The sequence below is a fragment of the Sparus aurata genome, chromosome 5, assembly GCF_900880675.1.
Source record: "Sparus aurata chromosome 5, fSpaAur1.1, whole genome shotgun sequence".
In the NCBI taxonomy this organism is placed as follows: domain Eukaryota; kingdom Metazoa; phylum Chordata; class Actinopteri; order Spariformes; family Sparidae; genus Sparus; species Sparus aurata.
This window is the reverse complement of record NC_044191.1, coordinates 14827572-14843625: the sequence shown is the minus strand read 5'-3', so window position 1 is coordinate 14843625 and position 16054 is coordinate 14827572. Positions and strand designations below refer to the sequence as shown.

Below are 16054 nucleotides of genomic sequence, written 5' to 3'. Positions count from 1 at the left end.
GGGAAAAATGGTAAGTAGTTTAATACATTTCTATTAAAACTGCAGTCTAAGTAGAGATTATTTGAGAACAGTGACACCTGCTGGCCAATGATTTTAGATATACATCTGCACAGAAGAGGAAATAAAATGTCTCACCTATCACACATATGTTGCGTAGCCCTGGGTCATGGGATCGCGCTGCACAGTGGACTGTATAAATGAGAAAAAAAAGCCTGAGGTAGCAGCAGGGAGCAACAGGAAGTCTGCAGCTGTCTGGCGTCCGGAGGTTTCTCGACAGGTTAGTGTTGGCCAACAGGTCAGGCTGTTGATGTCTGTGCTGTCTCTACTGTTTTGGCAGTGATTATCCTGTAGAAAGAATAGCACAATTATGTATAGGACAGTAGATACAGCATTTCAAAGACCTTGAAATTTCTTTAAATATAACACCACAGCATTAGATGCATTCTGTACAGTGACAAGTATTCTGAACAGTCTTTTACTACTGATGGTCCAAATTACAATAGTATTCCATTGATCACTTCCTCTATAAACCTGACCTCTATAGCAGAGTCGAGCTTGATCTTGGTCTGTTCACTGCTCTTTAGCTGCTCTGAGACCTCAGTGGCTGTCACTTTGCTTGTCTGGAGGGTGTCCACCAGCTGCACATCATCCAGCAGTGAGCCAGTCGTGTCACTCAGCAGCCTGGTGGAGCAGATACACATGCCCAAACGCATTAAAAAAACCCTCTTTAAATATAAATCCACCAAAACACTGCTTCACAGCTTACTAAGCATGATAGACCAAGAAAAACATTTGAAAATACAAACGCATAAGGGATCACATACATCAGAAAATGAGGTTCAAAACAGCAAAGCAGCAGCAAGGAACTTTCATTTGACTACTAATAATATGTGATAATAATATGACAAATGTGAAAGGTGACAGTTTATGAAATAGTCTGCTCAACAACCTGAGAATCTCATCCTCCAGCTCCTGCAGGCTTTTCTTGCCAGAGGCAATGCTGATCACCAGAGAGTCCATCTGTGCTTCTAGCTCTGGACGCTCCTTACACACAACAATTCCCAGTAGCTGGGCTTCCAGACCCTGCACACACACAGTCACGGACAAACAGACAATTAAAAGCAGCAGCTCATACTCTCAAACTGTATGAGCACACAAATCAAGATACACACACTTCGGCGGAGTTACGAAGATCACAGGGAACGAGAGGCAAAACATGTAGAAGACACAATCATTCACAGATATACAGTCAGACGCACAAAAACCTGCTCCTTGATTGTGAAGTTTACTATGTTGGTCTTTGTAGAAATCTCTGGTGTGTAGTGGGGGTTAGACAACTTGGTGGGGATGTACAAACGAAACTCTGGATTGTACTCCACCTCCTGTGTGTGTGTGTGTGTGTGTGTGTGTGTGTGTGTGTGTGTGTGTGTGTGTGTGTGTGTGTGTGTGTGTGTGACCTTTGTGTGTCAGGGACTTCTTAAGAACTGGGTTGAGAGAAGGCTCCAATTCCTCCAGGATATTTTGCAGCAAAACTGGACTCCCAAACTGGATGGCGCTCTCCCGTGCCTGCAGGTAGTCTGGCATCTGAAAGTCTATTACTTTGAGACCCTGCACATGTGAACAGGAGGACAGAAAGAGAAAAACATCATAAATATCTTTTATTTAATCGAGAAGTCTACTTGAAATCATGGTCAGAAATACAGCCTGTAGCACACACACATACAAACTGCATCAGAAACAGTTAAACATCTGATAATTTAGAAACAAAATGTTTCATCCACATGTGAACCTTCAAAACTAAAACTGAGGACAGCCTAAAGCAGTAGGGATTAAAGGGATACCAGCTGACACTCACAGCCTTTATGTCCAGAACAGACGGCTCCACAAAGTGAGGGCCGAGGTTGTTGACAACTAAGGAGGTGATGCACACAGAGACACGGTCTTGACGCAGGGAGCGCACAATCAGCATGGAGCTGTGCAAGAGTAATCATGTAAATATGAAAGAGTGATCAATATTACCAATACAAGATGTGAAACTAATACTAGAGAAAAATAATCCATTATAATTTGATCTCTTAAATTTTTCATCGAAACATGTCTTTGCACATTAATGGAATAAATTAATTCATATGTCCTAGGCTGGGTTGCCCAAAGCAGGGCAAAAGCCGGCGTGCCATTAGGTTCACTTTGGCGTGCAAATATTTTCCAGCTAAACAACATTTTTAAAGAAAAAGCATTCCTGACTCTCTGTTTTGCATTTCCCCGCTTCTTTGATTCCTTCTTCCTCATGCAGCTCCAAAGAAGTCTATCTACCTTCTCTACAGCAACATGTGCAGGCACCCTCAGCATTGGATCAAGCCTCCAGTGTGCCCTCGAGACAACTGTTCTCACCACACTACAAGAAAAATAAACAGATGGAAACTGGCACACTGCCACCTACCAAAGAAATCCAAAAGTGCATCAAAACAGCAACACCGACCTTCTGAATGGTACACAACAAACAGCAATCAAATCACAAAAGAAGGCTTCCACATGGTGCACCCTCGGAAAAACAGAAATCAGAGCAAAACATCCATGACTAACACAGCCCTGGTGAAAAAGCACAGCCAAAACCAGCTTTTCAACAAAAATGGGAGACAACACCGTATTTACCTTATAAAAAACGCTTTATTAAACTAGATTCAAACATATTAAACAAAAAAATCATCAAATGATTGTTTTTACTGAATTTCAATCTAATTATATGGAGTGTGGATTTGAGTAGAGTCAGTGGTGTACAATGTGCATGCTTTTGAACTGTGTGTGTGTGTGTTTTCAGATCTGAAAAAAAACAAAGAGGTTGAGCTATTTATTAGTTCAGGCTCATGACAAGAGCAGTCCCTCTCTTGACCCAGTGGTCCGGGGTCACTGCTCCGGATTTCAGCTCCACACAGACCACAAAAGAGGATCGTCCTGCCCCGCCTGAACGCTTCGGGAACAAGTAGCAAGGACACAGGTACATACCTACAGAGACAGAATTGAGACATCCAAACCACAGGGTATGACTTCACAAACGACAAACAGAAAGAAATACACAGCAAACCAAAGATAATAAAAGATACAGTCAAACACAGAAGACAGAAAGATGATTGGAGTAATGCTATCCATGGCAGAAGGTCTGGAACAACTCACCCTTGGCCGACTTCTTGCGCTTTTCCACAGGTTTGAAGTGGATGGTGGGCATGGGACAGACCATCTGCATGGGTTCAGCTTCCACCAGACAGGAGTTCTTCTTGTCCCAACCAGCTCCCTCAAGATACAGACCTCGGATGTATACTCCATCCTGGAGGGGGGACAAGCAATGGAAGGGAGGGAATTAGCAGACGAACAAGGAAGAAAAGGTAGGCAGCAGGTTTAAAACTCCAAGAAAGATGAAGAAGAGATGGCAGAAGGAAGGAGAGACCAAAGAGAAGGGGCATAAACTGCTGGTGGGGAGAAGAGGGGCTGGAGGAGGGGGGATATGAGACAGGCAACTGGAAGAACAAGAAAAGGTGGGAGTAGAAAAGGGTGAGATATAAGAAATAATGATCAGTTTGGAAGGAAATAGAGTCATAGAGACAAAAAGAAGAACATGGGAAGTAACACAAAATGCAGAAAGGCCTGGAAGAGTGAAAAGGTTTTGGAGTAGTATAGTGAGGTAAAATGAAGAAAAAGGAGAGAGTAGCAACGGAACTTTCAGCAGAGTTTATACAGAAAAATAAAATAAGTGAGTGAGGAATGAAGAGCTACAATGAAAGAAATTCTACCTGTGAATGGAATTTAAGATTTGAAGAATGGGAAGAGAAAGTGTTGTACTGCTTTGGTTGATGGTGTTTTCAGCAATATTTGAGTAGGCATGAACAATGTGATGGAAGGTGTCGGTGACAGCTCAAAGACAGTGTCTCAGAAAAGTAGTGTGTGTGGAAATCTATATGGAAATAGAAATGTGTGTGGGACTGTGGGACTCACCTTTACCGGATAAGAGAGGTGGCTGTCATCTACAGTGGACACTATAAACTCCCAAGACAGCGTGTCCACTGATACCTGCAAGGACAGTTAACACAATGTTAAATGTTCAAAAGTCATATTGGAACAGATCGTTCAAATGATAGATATGAATGCATGTCTATCAGATAAATTGCACAAGTTTCCCAGTCTACAGCAGGTAGTGTGGTGCTTAGAGCTTGGGAAAGGAGTGATGAGCATGCAAACCAACACAAGGAGGAGACTGCAGTCTTCATCTAAAAACAAGTGTGTTTCCCACTGTGGTTTAAGATGCGTATTATGTGTACTGTGAAAATTAAAACAGAAAATAATACACTGTAAAAGGTTTGAGCTCTCACATTGTGCTGCCGCGCATGGGACTGCAGCACTGCAGTGAGAAAGCCGTTGGGAGAGGTGAAGCCGGAGAGCCAGAACAAGTCGGGGGGCTGTGTCGTCTCTGCCCAGCGTGCAAACTGATTGACTCCCTGGCAAAGATCCCTGGTCCATGCTGCCAGGGGCTTCAGTGTGGGGTACGCCTAGTGGACAGAGAGAGAGATGCAGAGTGAAAGACAGACATGGTTAGTCTACACTCATTTCATGCTCCCCAACTATTGGCACATCATGGGAACAAGTGTAGTGCAGTAGCATCTAAGCCTACATACATTGTTCTATAGAGTGGCTTTGTAGAACGTCTGCGTCTTGACATTGCTCTGAGTTGGTGGACTAGGATGGGCTTTGTATTCCAGATCTATTACTATTATGTATTTGGTCTCAGGCATGTGGTCCTGCCTCGTCGCACAAAAATTCTGGTCTGCCATCTATGAGAATATCAAAATGATCCCTAAATTAAACATCCCATTCTGCCAAAGCTGGTTTGTCTTGGAAGATCTTCTCCCTCTAAAATCTTTGCCTGCACCTCAGGCAGACTGGGTTCAGACATCCCTCATGTTGGGGAGAAAACTTAACTTAACAGAATGGAAGACGCTCACCTCACCGCCAGCCAGGGTGTGGTTTTCTCAACTGGGTATTGTGGATGAACCAGAGGCCTCTCCTTTAGGCTCAACAATCAGGTGGTGAAATACTATGCTAGGTTTTCTGTTTTACTTACTGGTTTAGTATTGCTACATTTCTTTTAGCCACTTGGTCTCTCATGTTCTACTGTCAAAATGTATAACTGTGTGACCTCCTCATTCCTTGTGTTTTATTTCTCAGTTTTTATATATCAATACGTTGTATGCTGTTGGAGGTTCTAAAGAAAACAATAAAAACTGATTACAAAAATCGAAAACAAAAAACAACTTATATCATCCACAGACTTGAAAAGGTAACCGGGAGAGACAGGGACATTACAAAGAAAATGGCTAATACATGGAAATAACTTCAAACTGTCGCACAGAGCCTCTTTAGATTTTAAACACAACATCCCAATTGTTAAATATTAATAAACATCATCCCAGATACACTGTCAATGCTAAAGTGAGTGAATTAGGACTATTGTTGTTCCAGCTGTTGGAATATCTGCTGTTATAGTTGCACAAACACTTAATAAAGGCAAGCTGATGCATTTAAAATTTGCTGCCCACATCTTACATATCGGCCAGACAAATTATCAGCCAATAAAAGATGATGACATCTTGAGGATCTCGTGGATATGCACAATAACAATTAAAAGGTTTACTCTCTTTATTCCTGAATGTCCTACACTTCCACTTGCAGAAAGTGTATGTGCATTAAGTACAGAACTGAAGCTTGTGTGTCAAGCAGTAGAGAAATGATAATGAGAGAATAAAGATAGTAAAGGATATTTGTGTTGATCTTCTGCAGCCTCAAAATCACATGATTTGAAGAAGGATTTAAGACAATTGTGGTACCTTCTCCCACAGCAGTGGTACTCGGCCATCAAAGATGCAGTTGAAGGTCTCCTCCCAGCTAGATGACACCACTAAGCCTTTGATCCCATTCTCCAGCTCCAACAGGGACAACCTAACATACAAACAGACACAGTCACAGCAACTGTCATATTTTTCCCCCTGTACTAACCCTTGTAGGTGTTTCGTAGTCACCGCCTCGTGGTCTGTACCGAGCACTCAGACACAGCAGTAGGATTTTACAGGCTGGGACTGACCAGAGCTTGTGAACTGCTCAACATAATTATCTACAAACTAACACTTGCAGTTCATTTTATCTGGAAAACAGGCTAATGTCTTCCAAAGTTTCTTAATGTACAGCCCTCTATCATGAAGGAATGTAACCATTTCTACTTGATCACACACACACACACACACACACACACACACACACACACACACACAAACAAACACAGAGTTCATACATGATGGTTTCCAGAAGAGAGTTGTATCTCTGGATCTCTTGCAGCAGGACCACATTAAGGGGTGTGGGGTTGCCCTGGAGCAGCGACCTGGTGCCTTCATAGTTTATCAATGATGGTATCTCATCACGAATGACTGCCAGCATCTCTAAAACCTGGAATCACGAATGAAACATAGTACAAAAGCAGATAAGGCAGGTTATTTTACAAAAGAACTGCAGATAATTAATTTCAGTGAAGAGACTAGAGTCAGATCATAGCACTGCATTAACACTGTAGAACTTAAAATAGTTAATCAGACGATGAACGTGGATGTAATCCTTTCCAAAACACTTGCACAAGATCCAGCATATTCCAATAAGCAAAAGAAATACTAAAAATTATGCGTGATGAGATTACATTGCTGAAAGTCATTATCAGCTAAACTACTTACATGTAAATGTTTGCGCATTAACACTAACGGAACTACTGCTACTGTTATACAACAGTTTGTTTGAGTTCTAGGAACACAGATTTGGTATTAGGTTTCAGAGGAACACAAACAGAAAATAATCCTTAACCACAAAAAAAAATTTTTGGTTTGGTCTGAGTGGCTGTGAAGTATTTTACTGTTGATGATTTAACTGCAGGCATGACAGTGATGACAACATATAATCATTCCAAAACATCTAAAATAAGCACATTAAAAACGTGTGGTTCTTCTTGCAGCTTCACAGCACTCAACCTGATCATGATCACAATCTTGTTAGTTCTGTGTTGTGTTGTGATGACTGTGGACCAATACCCCTTTTCAGCATGAAGGTGGTTGTGATATTACAGTACATCCATCCTTCGTTCTCTGTACAAATTATATATACAGTGTATGTCTCGGGCACTTAAAAATATGTCGCTGACTATGACCTCACATTTAATGCCATAAAAAGTAATGACAATTACATGTAAAGAGGAAAAGAAATGAGAATTTTCCAACTTCAAATGCATGGAGATGCTAAAATTAATGGAGATGACATGTATGGCCCTGTATACTGCTCGATTATGTTGTAGATATAAAATTGTTGGTCTCATCCTACTTTGTGTATTTCCATTTAACTAGTCATCTCTGCCCTCCCCTCATCCACCTTGCTCCCCCTCACCTTATCCTCTCTATTGGGCCTGGCCCCCAAAGCGGTGTGACTGGTGACCTGGTGCTGCAGGGAGAACAGGGCGTCGAACAGCGTCTTTGTTTCTGCCATCTGGCTTGCAATGTCGGCATTTGAGTGCTGGCCAAACACCTCAGGGTGCTCTGCGGATGGCAGCGTGTGGATATATTCCTTGTACGAGGACTGGGGACCATCACATGGGATGTAATAGGAGGATAAGGTGGACAGTCTGACAGATAAAGGGCGTTGACAGAATGCAAAGTCAGTGATGTACATTTATTGATGAAATATGTATATAATTATAATGTATATTCTCTAATCTGTAACACCTTATAATATATAAATAGCTAATACTGGACACATGCATATAACCTGTCTTACTGGAAAGATAGCTTTCAGAAGCTGGAGGATATCGCATCTTCATTTAACTTGTGTCATTACTTTGGACACACTGTTTTAATGGTAAACAGCTTTCAAGGACTTTTAGAACACAAAGTGACAAAACCCAAAACCAAGAGACTATTTTTATCTCATTAACTAAACTTGAATATAATTATACCCATACAGCAAGGAAACAAACCCTCACTATATTAATGACAAAGAATCTACCTTAAGTAACACGGTAGCAGTGTGTACTCTAGTTTATACTGCTTGTGTGAGTGTGTGTTTGTGTTACAGTGTCTCTCACTTGAAGGAGGGCTGGTTTATGGCAGCATCACAGAAGAAGTCATTGATGTATGTGGTTAGAAGACGTCTGTCCCACTCATCCGTGACATGACCTCCATAGTTGACTTCAGCAATGAGACACTTGAGAGCATCCCAGGGAATCTCCTTGTACTCATCCAGGTACATTCTCAGCAGACTCTCACTCACCTAGAGGGGCATGAAGACGATTATTTGAATGGAATGACTTTGAAATGCAAATGAAAGTCAAAATTCTCTGTAGACAGAAACAGTATGAATAGACTGGGGAGGAAGTAATGTTAATGAATGCAAACATTTCAGTAGTATACATTTTAACTCAGCTGGCATTACTTATTAGTCTAACTTTCCCTGACAAACTTTTTTGTCTGACAGATTTTTAGGATATAAAAGGAGGATATAAAACATATATATATATATATATATATATATATATATATATATATATATACACATACATTTTTTTTTTTTTTTAAATAAAGCTACGTAATTAATAAATGTAGAGGTAAATGATACAGTTCAGACCATCCTTAACTGTTTCAAATTAATCCGGTACTGTACACCCACTCAGGCAACCCAGTCATTATGCACTTTATGATTTCTTCTCATTTTTCATATTCTATTGAGTCTGGGCTCAAGCATCACCGTCCACAGCCAGACACATTACCATTTAATATAATGGATGAAAGCACTTCCAGTGTCTTTACTGTGACATACTGAAAAGATACAATCTACTGAGCTTTGAGAGTTTTACTCATTTTCGTATTCTTGAATAAGCTTTCAAATCTGGAGACTCATTCCAGATAAATAAAAAAACAGTAAGAGAGTAAATTTGGACAATCAGCTTTCTCCACAAAGGGCTGTCAACACTGGAATACATATACTGTAAATGTAATAGCCCAACTAGGGACAAGAGTTGAAAATTAGCAATTGCTAAGAAACTCTGTGCAGCACATCAGTATTGGAACTAAAACTGCATCATCCCTATTAAATAGAATCAAAAGAGGCTAACAAAAACGCTCTAGTTAATCAGTAATTTCCATCAAAAGCTCACAACACCATCCTGATAATCTTGACTGCGGCAATCAGTCATCACCATCAACATCTTCACTGGACTGAACAAGAGAGTAATCTTTCTATTTTTGGTCTGTTTTTTCTAAAATCGCTCACTGATTCCTTCAGTAACAGACAAGGTCCTGACCTCAAAGTCAGAATCCTTGAAGTCATAGACAATGTTCCAGCCCAGATGTAAAAACTTCTTCCTTTCCAGCAGGATGCTGTGAAAAAAGCAGAGGGAAAAAAGCAGCTTCCTGTAGAAGGCGGGTCTTGAGCAGCTATTGAACTGATCCTCTGTCACCAGCTGGTACAGATGCTCCATGTTGGCTTTCATACCCTGAGGACAATATGGAGTGGTGTTAACACTGTGGAGGCTGTTATTTGTTAGATGTTAATCTGACTGTATGTTTAAGTAAATAAAACTCAATATACAAAAAACTTCCATGTAAGTGTGTTGGGATGTAAATCATGTGTATACAGTATGCCTGTAGATATCTCAAGTGTGGAAATCTGTATGCACCTTTGGCGGTTCAGTGGTAATCTTGATGCCGGCCTGCAGGACTGTAATGGGAAATTCGGGGTGTGGCACAGAGCTGAGCCAGAGTCTAAAGTTCGGATGGGGCTCCTGCACCTGTAGCTTCTGCACCAGCTTGTCCAGCTCAGGCATCCATGAGAGAGAGAGGTGGCAGTTGGCAAGGAACACCCAGTGACCTGGGCAGAGAGAAAGATATCTTAACTGATATAAGTAAGAAAATGCATAATTCAAAGACCACTTTGTAAACCTAAATTTGACCTAAAGGTGACCTAATTATTATTTTTTTTAAACAGCTGCGCGAGAAAAAATTAACAATGCTAACCAACAGATAGAAAAGACAGAGCGAAGATGGTGTTGTACCTTTCTTGATGCCCTCCTCTATCATGGTCTTGGCTAAGGGAGCCTGTCCATGGCCCAGAGAGAGAGCATGGAAGTAAGTACTCATACCAGATGCTTCAGCCAGCTGCAGAAGGGCTCCTGTGGGATCCGCCCCAGGAGACAGAACAAAGATCAGAGGAGTCCATGTTGTGGATTCCTCCACAACCTGGGGAAGGGCCAGAGACGGAGAGAATGGATGAGCCAACATGGGTAACTCACTTGACATCTAACAGAAACACTGAGATGGGCTTTGTGAAATTGAGTTTTCAAGTCAGCTACAGTCATATTGTATCACACAAATTAAATGTAAAAAACATTTATTTCATTCACATGTAAAGCTTCAAAACTAAAACTGGGACAGACTAAAGCAACAGGGATTAAAGGGATACCAGCTGACACTCACAGCCTTCATGTCCAGAACAGGCGGCTCCACAAAGCGAGGGCCGAGGTTGTTGACAATTAAGGAGGTGATGCACACAGAGACACGGTCTTGACGCAGGGAGCGCACAATCAGCATCTTCTGGAGCTGATTACATTTGGTCTCCCAATCACCTAGAAGGAAAACAAGCAGAGTGGAAGGGTAAAGCCAGGGAATAAAGCAGTGAAGGAGATGTATTATTAACATGATGTGGAATATTAGGAGAATTTAAAGTTAAAAAGGGGAGGCTAGCTGAACAACAATTATAATGAGGGGAAAGGCTGAAATAAGTACAAAGCACTTCTGAGGTAATGTGTTACAAATCAGTTGCTTTTGATCAGGGATGACACAATTTCTTGAAGTCAGACCCTTAAGTCACTGAACATTCGAAGTCAGGCTCATAAATGGAGTTCCTCAACTGTTTTCTTATAACGAAGTGACAGTATCCTTGAAATTAAACACAAAAATGCCATCCAATAGGCAAACAAATTTTCTTTTCCTAATTGTGTTGAATAGACCAGTCTCTTATATTAGGTCATTTATTGACTTGATATTTGCACTGGGCGGAAAAGGAAGGCAAACCTGTTCATAAATTAGACAATAGTTTTATAGTATAGTTCTCGTAGGTGTGCAAATGAGCCTTATTGTTGCCATTTTGTGCGATTTCTAATATCAGGTGATTATACACTGGTGAAAACTTTGTGCATATTATATTTCATTTCTGACTCTAAATCCCTCTAAATCTCACACATTTAAAAGAACCTCAGTTGTCACAAATAGCAGAAGAGAATATACACATTTATCTTTAGAAGGATATGATGTCCTGTATACCCACACCGATCAAATACATAAAGCATTTTAAGGTAATACACTCTCTATTGTTACAGCGTTAAATACATATATCAACAGCCATACAGCCACCCTGTTAGTAAGAGTATGCTTTGTTTTCATAGCCCCTAGTGGGAAGAATTTCCTTCAGCAACACAATACAAAAGAAAAAGAAACCCTCCCACAACACAGACACAGACCTGGTAGTGTGGCTTTTTCTGGCTCAGCGCTTGTGAACCAAAGCTTCCAGTCTCGGCGGTACTCCTCAAAGGAGACCATGATGCCATGGAAAGTGGGCAGCTTATCCAGCTCCGTGATGTTGTCCCAGCTGCTGTCTGCCAGCCAACTGGTACAGGGGTTGTCCATCGGACCCTTCTTATTACGTACCTAGAATCACACCCATCAATTTATCAGGAATCAAACTCTTCTTCCATCAGTGTACCAATAACAATCCCACTAACAGATCAATGATACAGTAACAGACCTGACCCAGGCATGTCAAGAAATTCACTGGTGAACAAAGGTAGTTTGACGCATTCTGTACTGAAGTAGTAAATCTCCCAATGGCTGTGGCAAGCTCGGGGAGACAAGTTGTCTTTGAGGGGAAGGATAACTTCAATATGGCTCAGCATTTGAATACACAGTGGAATGTCCTTTGGGTTATTAAGCATGTTCCATGCTTTAAATAAAAGGTTGTATCTTGTTGGATATCTCAAATCAAGTAAAGCAAATAGTAGATGTTCATGTGTGTTCTGTGTTTTCTTACAAGTCCTCCTTGGAGGAAGAAGTTGTACTCATCCATGCTGAGTTTGCCAGCCACCTCCAAGACTTTGGAATACATCTGGAAGCTGAAGAGCAGTTTGTGGACTTCAAACAGACCAAGACATGCGTACCTGCAGAGGAAAACACACTGAGTTACTATAGCTCAAGCGCCTCCACAGACGTACACCTAAAAAAATAGCTCTTTTTCACTTGTTCAATATGTGGATATTTGCATTATTTGATCAAGAAACAGAACAGGTTGTATACTAAATGCGGGATTTGCGAATGACTGGAAAAAAACTTGACCCATAAATACCCACATGAACACATAGCTTATATAAAGGGACTCTTGCATTCATGCTTACTTGTATACAGCGTATGTGTGGTAGTCATTGAGGTTGGTAATCCTTTCCTCCAGTTTGTGGCTGCGCTTGCTCTTTTTTATGCTGAGGGTGAACAAGTTAATGTAGGCATCCAGTGAGAACTGGTACATCGGGTCAATGCAGACCATGTCGTTTAGGATGAAAAACAGAATAGAGGCCCGTTGGGCACATGGGCGGTAGGCCTGTTGAGAGAAAATCAATTTGATTATACACTTAACAATTTTCCCAAAAACCCCAGTGATAGCTTGTACTTTGTCTCACAAATGGTCCAAAAGGCATTTAATTCATCATAAAATCCCCTCAGAATCACTTTGTCTATACACCTGACCTCTATAGCAGAGTCGAGCTTGATCTTGGTCTGTTCACTGCTCTTTAGCTGCTCTGAGACCTCAGTGGCTGTCACTTTGCTTGTCTGGAGGGTGTCCACCAGCTGCACATCATCCAGCAGTGAGCCAGTCGTGTCATTCAGCAGCCTGGTGGAGCAGATACACATGCCCAAACACATTAAAAAAATCTCTTTAAATATAAATCCAACAAAATACTGCTTCACTGCTTACTAAGCATGAAAAACACAAAGAAAAACATTTGAAAATACAAACGCATAAGGGATCACATACATCCGAAAATGTTCAAGTTCAAAACTGAAAAGCGGCAGCAAAGAACTTTCATTTGTATATTAACAATATGTGATAATATATGTATGAAAAATGTGAAAGGTGACAGTTTATGAAATAGTCTGCTCAACAACCTGAGAATCTCATCCTCCAGCTCCTGCAGGCTTTTCTTGCCAGAGGCAATGCTGATCACCAGAGAGTCCATCTGTGCTTCTAGCTCTGGACGCTCCTTACACACAACAATTCCCAGTAGCTGGGCTTCCAGACCCTGCACACACACAGTCACAGACAAACAGACAATTAAAAGCAGCAACTCATACTCTCAAACTGTATGAGCACACAAATGAAGATACACACACTTAGGCGGATCAGAGTAACGAAGACCACAGGGAACTAGAGGCAAAACATGTAGAAGACACAATCATTCACAGATGTACAGTCAGACACACACACGCACGCACGCACGCACACACGCACACACGCACGCACACAAACCTGCTCCTTGATTGCGAAGTTTACTATGTTGGTCTTTGTAGAAATCTCTGGTGTGTAGTGGGGGTTAGACAACTTGGTTGTGATGTACAAACGAAACTCTGGATTGTACTCCACCTCCTTATCACCGAGCATCAACAGCAGCCTGCCACCTGGTACACCATACACGCAAATGTTCACCCACACACACAATGAGTTAGCTGACTATTTTCTTCAGAAAAAAAACGTTGGGAATTTCTTTTTGTGTGTGTGTGTGTGTGTGTACATGTGTGTGTGTGAATGTGTGACCTTTGTGTGTCAGGGACTTCTTAAGAACTGGGTTGAGAGAAGGCTCCAATTCCTCCAGGATATTTTGCAGCAAAACTGGACTCCCAAACTGGATGGCGCTCTCCAGTACCTGCAGGTAGTCTGGCATTTGAAAGTCTATTACTTTGAGACCCTGCACATGTGAACAGGAGGACAGAGAGAGAAAAAAATCATAAATATCTTTTATTTAAAAAACGTCGATAGAAATACAGCCTGTAACACAAACAAACATACAAACTGCATCAGAAAGAAATGCATTCAAAAACGTTGATAATTGAGAAACAAAATGTGTGATACTTATTACTATTAGCTGTTAATATACTAATTTGTTTGCTCAATTTAACTGTGTTCCTCCCATGTACACCTTAAACGCAAATCTGTGTTCCTACATAAACACTTACATTTACAATATGCATGATTTTTCCAGAAATGTAACTTTCCTAAATTAATGGTACCAGACACTCAGTAGTAATCAGGACACAATTGGCTGAGTCAAGACTTACTCTCATCCTCTCCATAGTCTTGATCCACTTCAGAGCTTGGCCTTGAGGATCCACTATCAGCGGCCATCTTGAAAGAAGGAAAATACATAAACCGTCAAAAAGTCAATATAGCCAAAGATAAATCCAAGAAATACAAACCCAAATGCATTTTAACCTTCAATTTGTTTACTGTAACAGCAAATGGAATCCACATGTACTGACCGGTTTCCCTGAGTAGTGATAACTGCATTTTCAGTACAGAATGCGTCAGTGGGCAGGCCCTGAGTGTTCCAGTCCCTCACCACTGTAGGCTTGGACAGAAAAACTGCAAAACTGAACCCTGGTGTGCATGGGATCTCTAAGTCCTGTAACTGAGGAGAGGGCACACAAAAGAGTGCAAGCACAAAAAAAAGACAGAAAGGAGATAAAAGATATGGGTTAAACATGGGAAATACAACCATGAATTCATAAACAATTTAACATTTTAAGAGGACACTTCTCCTTCATGACTTGCTAGTAAAAGTAGAGAGAGTAAAGGGCCAAACCCAAAGTGTCTGACATTACACATTTTGAAGTGGCCAAACATGCATCAAAAGCATTATGGTACTTCACACTTGGGTTTGACACTCTGCATGTGTCTATGCTAGTGTGCACCTGCGTGGTAATGTTGGAGCACAACTGAGGTCACCATAGAGGAATATGACCACTAAATCTAAAAAGCAACTTTTCCCAAAATACTGTGGTTTCTATGCAGTTGGCATTTTAAAGCCCCCCCTTCAGTCAGTTTTTCTTCCTGTCTAAAGGTCAGCGTTCTTTCTCAAACAGAGCATGGGGCGTGGTTAATAGCCATACAGAGTCATTACCATAGCAACCAGACTGCCTTTCTATCAAGATTTACATCACTGACATGGATTAGCGATAGCATCAATATTAGCATGGACAAGCAATAGCATGATATTAGCAGGGATGGGGAAATCTTTCACTCAAACAGAAGGTTTTTTTGTGTATTGAGGAGCCGCAGAGTTTATTCATGGTCAAACTGTGACCTGTACTGTACATTTACTGCCATTAGACAACTTCTCTGATAAACTTTCCCCTATGCTCCGGTCGCTAACACCGGTATACTCTGAACACAGTCACCTTAGCTATCGCTCCCTTTTCTGTTTTCTTAAAGCTGTTTTTATAACCTCTATTGGAGGAGAACATGTGACTCCAGGATTCTACTAAAGTCATACACACCATCACTCAGTGTTAGCAACAAATTCAATTTTGTGACTTTGAGGTAGGGCTGAATGATATATTGTTATCGTATCTATATCTAGATATGAACATTCAAGATATTCATATCGAAAAAGCAACGCGAGAGTGATCGCAGTCAGCGGCTCCTCTGCAGCAGCACCGGGCTCTCTCCCCTCTCACGCGGCTGTGCAGGCGGCAGGCCGGTGTGTGTGTGTGGGCCGGCTGGGGCAGCAGGAGCGGACGCCACGGCCTATCGCTCTGTGGATTTGAGCCTGGATAGCTGCCGTTTACTCTGTTTTGATCCGTTAATTCTTATTAGTCTTTCTAGATGCCACTGGTACTTTACCAGCGATAACCTGAAGCTGCTGAGTCTCGATCTTCACTCTCAC

The 16054-nt window shown here is 41.3% G+C and overlaps 2 protein-coding genes across 3 annotated transcripts in view; both read right to left on the bottom strand.

Annotated features, from left to right (window-relative positions):
• Positions 1-138: 138 nt before the first annotated feature.
• LOC115581670 (dynein heavy chain 2, axonemal-like) lies at positions 139-1969 on the bottom strand. Its single transcript, XM_030416957.1, has 6 exons — positions 1856-1969; positions 1486-1608; positions 1266-1337; positions 950-1083; positions 537-681; positions 139-345 (listed from the first exon to the last, which is right to left on the bottom strand). The coding sequence occupies exons 1-6, from the start codon at positions 1967-1969 to the stop codon at positions 139-141; spliced, it is 795 nt and encodes a 264-aa protein (XP_030272817.1).
• A 678-nt stretch (positions 1970-2647) lies between these two features.
• dnah2 (dynein, axonemal, heavy chain 2) overlaps positions 2648-16054 on the bottom strand; it is a 58720-nt gene continuing 45313 nt past the window's right edge. The window contains exons 68-88 of one of the 2 annotated variants that reach the window (XM_030418280.1): positions 14649-14797; positions 14448-14514; positions 13927-14077; positions 13642-13790; positions 13281-13414; positions 12861-13005; positions 12515-12714; positions 12154-12280; positions 11588-11774; positions 10545-10693; positions 10124-10307; positions 9749-9939; positions 9374-9565; positions 8159-8343; positions 7465-7699; positions 6335-6486; positions 5874-5985; positions 4362-4538; positions 3988-4062; positions 3172-3322; positions 2648-3003 (exon numbers count right to left, since the gene is read on the bottom strand). In XM_030418280.1, the coding sequence (XP_030274140.1) occupies positions 2852-3003; positions 3172-3322; positions 3988-4062; positions 4362-4538; positions 5874-5985; positions 6335-6486; positions 7465-7699; positions 8159-8343; positions 9374-9565; positions 9749-9939; positions 10124-10307; positions 10545-10693; positions 11588-11774; positions 12154-12280; positions 12515-12714; positions 12861-13005; positions 13281-13414; positions 13642-13790; positions 13927-14077; positions 14448-14514; positions 14649-14797 (3264 nt within the window). In that variant the 3' untranslated portion in view covers positions 2648-2851. The remainder of the gene's footprint in view (positions 3004-3171; positions 3323-3987; positions 4063-4361; positions 4539-5873; positions 5986-6334; positions 6487-7464; positions 7700-8158; positions 8344-9373; positions 9566-9748; positions 9940-10123; positions 10308-10544; positions 10694-11587; positions 11775-12153; positions 12281-12514; positions 12715-12860; positions 13006-13280; positions 13415-13641; positions 13791-13926; positions 14078-14447; positions 14515-14648; positions 14798-16054) is intronic. The other variant, XM_030418279.1, reaches the window with a different exon arrangement.

Excerpts from the sequence above, each read along its gene's own strand:
- LOC115581670 (XM_030416957.1), bottom strand. The coding sequence starts at position 1,969 with ATGCTGATTGTGCGCTCCCTGCGTCAAGACCGTGTCTCTGTGTGCATC. Across the intron at positions 1,609-1,855 it reads CTGTTCTGGACATAAAGGCT|GGTCTCAAAGTAATAGACTT; the intron begins GTGAGTGTCAGC and ends TCACATGTGCAG. Across the intron at positions 1,084-1,265 it reads ACTTCACAATCAAGGAGCAG|GGTCTGGAAGCCCAGCTACT; the intron begins GTTTTTGTGCGT and ends GTGTGTGTGCAG.